Source organism: Cebus imitator, unplaced genomic scaffold, assembly GCF_001604975.1.
Source record: "Cebus imitator isolate Cc_AM_T3 unplaced genomic scaffold, Cebus_imitator-1.0 Scaffold145, whole genome shotgun sequence".
Taxonomy (NCBI): domain Eukaryota; kingdom Metazoa; phylum Chordata; class Mammalia; order Primates; family Cebidae; genus Cebus; species Cebus imitator.
This window is the reverse complement of record NW_016107460.1, coordinates 4,065,487-4,072,466: the sequence shown is the minus strand read 5'-3', so window position 1 is coordinate 4,072,466 and position 6,980 is coordinate 4,065,487. Positions and strand designations below refer to the sequence as shown.

General features: G+C 57.5%; 1 protein-coding gene across 3 annotated transcripts in view; it reads left to right on the top strand.

Annotated features, from left to right (window-relative positions):
• The window catches only part of CFAP74 (cilia and flagella associated protein 74), a 68,743-nt gene that overhangs the window by 34,800 nt on the left and 26,963 nt on the right, over window positions 1-6,980 (top strand). For all 3 annotated transcript variants that reach the window (XM_017542629.2, XM_017542628.2, XM_017542627.2), the window contains exons 16-17: window positions 3,294-3,458; window positions 4,219-4,378. In XM_017542629.2, coding sequence (XP_017398118.1) covers window positions 3,294-3,458; window positions 4,219-4,378 — 325 coding nt within the window. The remainder of the gene's footprint in view (window positions 1-3,293; window positions 3,459-4,218; window positions 4,379-6,980) is intronic.

The following is a 6,980-nucleotide window of genomic DNA, read 5'->3' as shown; positions in this document are numbered from 1 at the left end:
TTAGCACATTTATTCTTTAACAAGAAAAGAAACTTTTAAAAGGAAGTTTTCTATTTCCCACAACGTGAGAAGGCACCGGTCCTTCCTGCAGCTCTTGGGGGCCCCTCATTCATTCTTTGGAATTAAGAAAACTTTCAAGCCTAGTGGGAAACAGAGAGAGCAGCACACTGAGGCTCCACATACCTGCCACGCGGAAGACCGTCGTCGGCCGCGGACACCGCAGCTTGTCCACCCACTGCTCTATCTGTTGTTGCTGATCCACTTCAAAGTACATTGGTAAAACCGTAACACTCAGCCGAGCACGGTGGCTCACACCTATATCCCAGCACTTTGGGAGGCCGAGGTGGGCAGATCATGAGGTTAGAAGATCAAGACCAGCCTGGCCAACATGGTGAAACCCCATCTCTACTAAAAATACAAAAGCTAGCTGGGTATGGTGGCGTGTGCCTGTAATCCCAGCTACTCTCAAGGCTGAGGCATGAGAATTGCTTCAACCCAGGAGGCAGAAGTTGCAGTGAGCCAAGATCACACCACTGCACTCCAGCCACAGAGTGAGACTCCATCTAAAAAAAAAAAAAAAATTGTAGTATTCAACACTCCACCCTTAGACACGTCAGCGTGCATCTCCAGTAAACCAGGGACCCACTCATTATTGTCCCTCCCGAGTAATTAGCTTGCACCCAACCTGCCACATGGCAAATGGCTCCTGGCTCAGCTGTGAGCGTGAGGCCCTGCGGCCGACCCCATCCAGGCCAGACTCCAGGGCGGTGGCTACGGCAGCACAAGCATCTCCCGGAGGCTGGTGGGGACGTTGCATCTCCTAAGAACTCATGGGCTAAGGCAGGTCCTACGGCCAGGGCCTGCGACGGGGGAGCAGGGAGAGGAGGAACGAGTGGGGCAGGGGAAGGGCAGAGACCAAGCTCTGTGTCCGCCCAGCAAGATCGGCAGGCGCCCTCACGGTCACCCGTGATCCAGGCCACACTGCCCCCAAGCCACCTTTTTTTTTTTTTAATTTATTAATTTATTTATTTTAAAGACAGGGTTTCACCTTGTTGGTCAGGCTGGTCTTGAACTCCTGACCTCAGGTGATCCGCCCGCCTTGGCCTCCAAAGTGCTTGGATTGCAGGCGTGAGCCACCGCGCCCGGCCTCCGAGCCACCTTTGATGAGCACCCGAGTAACCCTCCATCTTCCTTCTTCACTGCTGTTGCTGTGGGGAGGGGCGGGGATGACAGTCACTGTGGCGGCTTTTTTCTCTCTGTTTCTTCGTGGACTTGCTGATGCTTACGTGTTTGGTGTGTTCCAGTCACTTCAGTGTCCCTTCCTCTTGGCACTCAAGTGGCCTCGCCATGGCCCTGGCAGCTGCAGCCCCGCTTGGGCTCCTGCAGGGACTGCCGCCGTCCTAGGGCGCCCCAGCAACCCCTTGTCCCGTGGCCTCTGCCTTCTCCTCCGAGCAGTGACGGTCGGTCGGGGCGGCACTCCGCTGTGCAGGCTGGTGGTGAACCAAGACTCAGGCCCAGGACGTGGAGCCCCAGGGCCGGAGGCACCAAGGAGTCCTGTCCCGCGGACGGCTGGGCCTCGGTTCCTTCCTGCTCAGCCTGGGAGCGCAGCAGGAGTCTGGTGCTGGCCGGTTCCGCTCCGGATCCACATCAGGGAGCACGTGTGTGGTGTGGCCCCGGGTGTCCGGCCAAGCAGCCCGGCCTCTCCCGACCCTTCGGCTCCCCTGTGCAAGGCCTTGCTTCTCCAGGGGAGCGTCCTGGTCAGGGGCTGTAAAAACCCACTGGGCAAGGCGGCTCACACCTGGAATCCCAGCACTTTGGGAGGCGGGGGTGTGTGGACCAAAAGGTCACAAAATTTAGACCATCCTGGCCAACATGGTGAAACCCCAACTGTACTAAAAATAGAAAAAAAAAAATTAGCCGGGCATAGTGGCGGACACCTGTAGTCCCAGCTACTCAGGGGGCTGAGGCAGGAGAATCACTTGAACCCAAGAGGTGGAGGTTGCAGTGAGCTGAGATCACACCATTGCACTCCAGCCTGGGCAACAGAGTGAGACTCTGTCTCAAACAAACAAACAAACAAGCCGGGCGTGGTGGCTCACGCCTGTAATCCAAGCACTTTGGAGGCCAAGGTGGGAGGATCACCTGAGGTCGGGAGTTCAAGACCAGCCTGACGAACACGGTGAAACCCCGTCTTTATTTTTTATTTATTTATTTATTTTTTTTTTTTTTGAGATGGAGTTTCACTCATGTTACCCAGGCTGGAGTGCAATGGCGTGATCTCGGCTCACCGCAACCTCCGCCTCCTGNTTACCCAGGCTGGAGTGCAATGGCGTGATCTCGGCTCACCGCAACCTCCGCCTCCTGGGTTCAGGCAATTCTCCTGCCTCAGCCTCCCGAGTAGCTGGGATTACAGGCACGCACCACCATACCCAGCTAATTTTTTGTATTTTTGGTAGAGACGGGGTTTCACCATGTTGACCAGGATGGTCTCGTTCTCTTGACCTCGTGATCCACCCGCCTCGGCCTCCCAAAGTGCTGGGATTACAGGCTTGAGCCACTGCGCCCGGCCATACCCCGTCTTTAATTAAAAAAACAAACAAACAAAACAGTAAAACCCCCGTCTGAGCAAGGGGCGAACAGGACCCCGGCGGTGCATGAGGGAGGGAGGCGGCCTCCTTTGTCTGGATCCCGGCCACTCTCTGCCAACCACATCCATTTGCATCGGCGGCCCCCAGTCCTGCTTCTGGAGCAGGAGCACAGAGTGGGGAGTCCCCGGACCCCCAAACTCAGAGCCCAGAAAAGCCTTTCGAGGGGGGCCCTTGGGCAGAGCCGAGGTTCAGCCCCAGCCTGCGTCCTTAGCCAGTGACCCACACTTCTGTGGCTCGTGGCCCACGGCAGGCGTGGTGAGGCACCGCCATGGAGGGCGTGCTCCCGTTCTGGAAGGACGTGCCCTGGGTACGTGCATCCCGAGCATGGCTGATCTCTCCCAGGAGTGACACCATTGCTCAGGACCTCCAAAGCCCCGTGCCCAATCTCCTTGTCCGGGCCCTGCGTCCTCCCAGTGAACCCGGTCACTCTCGGAAGCGGGTTCCCGCTTGATGTTCTTAAAACCAGACCCGCGTGTGCACCTGGTCACAAGCGACACATCTGACTTCTGGACTGAACTGCACACCGGGCTGTGCATGCCTGGCACACACAAATGCTGGCCACAGCCCTGCCTGGAGCCATGCGCAGGCCTCACGCTCCCTGTGGCCTGGCATGTGGCCCTGGGTTCACTCTGTGTCCTCTGGCAGCTGTCCCTTGACAAGGAGCTCATCGACTTCGGCAGCTACGTGGTGGGAGAGACCACGTCTCGGACCATCACGCTGACCAACGTCGGGGGCTTGGGCACGAGTTTCAAGATCCTGCCAGCTTCAGAGCCCTGCGAGGTGGACGGCTCCCAGTCCATCCTGAAATTAGTGAGTGTGCGCTCGGCCAAGGGGAGTGTGGGGCCCCACCCCCCAAATGTAGTCCCATGTGGGTGAACAGGGGTGATGATATGAGGGTGTCTGCAGTGGGCCTGGGAGGACATGAGGAGTGCCGGGTCTCCTCAAACCGGCCTAAGCAGGAGAGGCAAGCTTCCGTAGGACACCTGCGGTCACCTGGCCTCAGGAGCGGTGGCAGCAGGACACCCCCTTTCTCAGGCATGCAGTGGCAGGGGCGCTGGCCAGCAGCTCCAGGCCTGAGGGCCCCAGGAGACCCAGCCTCCCCCGATAGGCCTCTGAAGCCCCAGGTGTGGGGGTGGGAGGGCTGGACAGGTGCACTCCATGGCTGTAGCTGCACCTGTTCCAAATGTGAGTGTGTCTTGTCCTGTCACAGGCAGGGGTGGCCCAGGGCTCAGGCAGAGGGAAGGCTCAGCCTCCAGCCAGCCAGGGAGAAAGGCGGGTCGGACCAAGAGGAAGACATGGCTCCACACTCCCAGACTGGGGCAGCGCAACCCTGCCCACCCGGCCTAGAGGGAGGGAGGGAGGCCGAGGGGTGACCCTGAGCCTCTGGGCGAGCTGCTACCGTGACCCACAACCAGGAAGGGTGAGACAGGGTGGGGTCAGCAAGGAGGCAGCTGAGGGGCCACGCTGGAGCCAGGCCCCAGGCCCCCATGCCTGTCCCGGGAGTCCTGGCCGCTGAACAGGAAAAGGAGGTGGGAAACATCGAAGCTGGACGCTACGTTTCCCTCCCTAGAGCAGCCTTCTGATCTACGAGGAGAAAAGTGTGTACGACAAAGCCGCCACCAGCATCTCTGAGCAGCCGCTGGAGGGCAACGAGTTCTCCCAGGTGGACCTGCAGAGCCGGAGGGCGGCGGAGAAGCTGGACCAGTTGCAGGGGGAGGCAGAGCCCGAAGGTGAGCCGGCAGTGAGGGCCCCAGGCCAGCACTCCAGGGCCCTGAGAGGCCAGGGGAGGGCTGGAAAGTAGAGAACCTTCCCAGGCCTTCGATGGTAAGTGATGGTCAAGCAAGAAAACGCTCATATGTGCCACTAAGTGTTGTTTTGGAGCGGATCGAAATGTGCACTCACGTTGACGCTAACAAGGCTCGAAGGCAACCTCCAGCACTGGCCCAGCAGGTGGCCCGCGGGTGGGAAGAGGCTCCTCGGTGCTCTCTGGACGGGCTGCACTTCGGGGGCTTCTGTCTACCTCTGCAGCTGTGTTAGATTCGCACCAGCAGGAAGGGGCGCCGAGATACAGGAGGGCCCTGCCGCCCCTGCGCCGCCCACCCTCCACCCCTCCGCCGCCGGGAAGCGCTCGCGTCTCCTCCTCACCTCTCTGGAAAGTTTTCCAACGAGTGGAGATCTGGGAACCGCCGGCTCCTCCTGTGTCTGTGGCCTGCGTTTTCCTCGCCCTGGAGCTGGCCGGTTCACCGCGGCGTATGCCAGCCGCCCTTCCTGTCCTCACCCCGTGCGTGCGGCGTTTCCTGTCCTGAGCGAGCCTCAGGTTCAAGATCCTCCTCCCTCCAGCGCACGCTTGGGAGCATTTGTGGTGCACGCTGCTGCGTACACGGCCACACTGCACCCCGCTCCAGCCCGTGTGTGAGTTCCCACGGGGCACGTGCTGGGGTTTCCCACCTGCATCACAAGGCGTAGCCAGCCTCGCTGGCACTAGCTAATATCAAAGTGAGTTCTTTTTCAATCTATTTTATTGAGACAGGGTCTCGCTGTGCCGCCCAGGCTGGAGTGCAGTGGTGCAGTCACAGCTCACTGCAGCCTCGACCTCACGGGCTCAAGCAATCCTCCTGCCTCAGCTCCTAGTGCCTGAGACGACAGGCACACGCCACCACACCTAGCTAGTTTTTATATTTTTTGTAGAGACAGGGTTTCTCCATGTCTCCCAGGCTGGTCTTGAACTCCTGAACTCACCCTGTCTGCCCACCTCAGCCTCCTAAAGTGCTAGATTACAGGCGTGAGCCACCTCACCCAGCCCACCAAGTTCTTTGTTGACCAGGCTGGTCTCAAACTCCTGACCTCAGGCGATACCCCCGTCTCGGCCTCCCAAAGTGCTAGGATTACAGGCATGAGCCACCGCACCTGGCCATCAAGCAGAGTCTCTGAACTGTGGGAACTAGCCATTGGAAGACTTCATTAAAATGTGGAGTCTCCCAGAACTAACTATGGATCAATGCAATTCCAACCAAAATTCCAGGAAGATTTTTTAACAGAAATTGACAAGCTTATTGTAACATTTATATGGAAATCCAAAGGACCTAAAGCGACCAAAACAACTTTGAAAAAAAAAAAAATTTCCACGCCTGTAATCCCAGCACTTTGGGAGGCTGAGGTGGGTGGATCACGAGGTCAAGAGATCAAGACCATCCTGGCCAACAGAGTGAAACTCCACCTCTACGAAAAATACAAAACTTAGCTGCTCAGGAGACAGAGGCAGGAGAATCGCTTGAGCCAGGAGGTCGGAGGCTGCAGTGAGCTGAGATCGCGCCACTGCACTCCAGCCTGGCGACCGAGCGAGACCCTGGCTCAAAAGAAAAACACGTCAAGGACTTGCACTACCTGATTTTGAGGTCACTATAAAGTACAGTGACAACCAATGTGGTGCTAGACAGAGAGACCCAATGGAACAAGAGAGTCCACAAATAGACACACAATGTTAGCCACCTGGTTTTGGACAGAGGGGGCAAAGGTAATTGCTTGGAGAAAGAACGGTCTTTTCAACGAGTAAGGCCATGGCAGTTGGAGAAGCATAAGTCCCCGGACGCAGCCTGGCTCTGTGTCGCCACCCAGATTCCATCTCAAACTAACCCCACGCGTGGAGAGAGGGCTCTGTAATGCTCAGGTGTCAAGGGAGGAAAGTGGTTGAATTGTGGGAGCGGCTTCCCCCATGCTGGTCTCGTGCTAGTGAGTCGATTCTCATGAGATCTGATGATTTTATAAAGCGAAAAGCCTGACGCTAGCAAGCGCTGGTGAGGAGCAGCTGGAACCCTGATGCCGCCCCCGGGAACGCAGGATGGGAAACGTTCAGCAGCAGAGCCGGACGCCCAGCAAGCCCGCTCCTCGGTATCCAGCAAGAGAAGCAAAAACAGATTCACGTGAAAACCTGCATATGAATGTTTGTAGCGGGCTTATTTGCAATCGGCGAAAACCAAAGACCCTAATATCCCACACCTGGGGAGTGGACAGAGACACTGTGGGGTCCCTGCCACGCAGCGCCTCTGAGCAGCAAACAGGCGTGGACCTTTGAGAGGGGCAGTGGCGTGGGCCGGTCTCCAGCGCATCCTGCAAAAGGAAGGAACTCTGACACAAAGACTGCAAGCTCTGTGACTCCATCTTTGTGACATTCTGGAAAATAAATATTTTGCCTAAAAAAGGCAAAACTAAGGCCGGGCGTGGTGGCTCACGCCTGTAATCCAAGCACTTTGGAGGCCAAAGCGGGCAGATCACCTGAGGTCGGGAGTTCAGGACCAGCCTGACCAACATGGTGAAACTGAGTCTTTTTTTTTT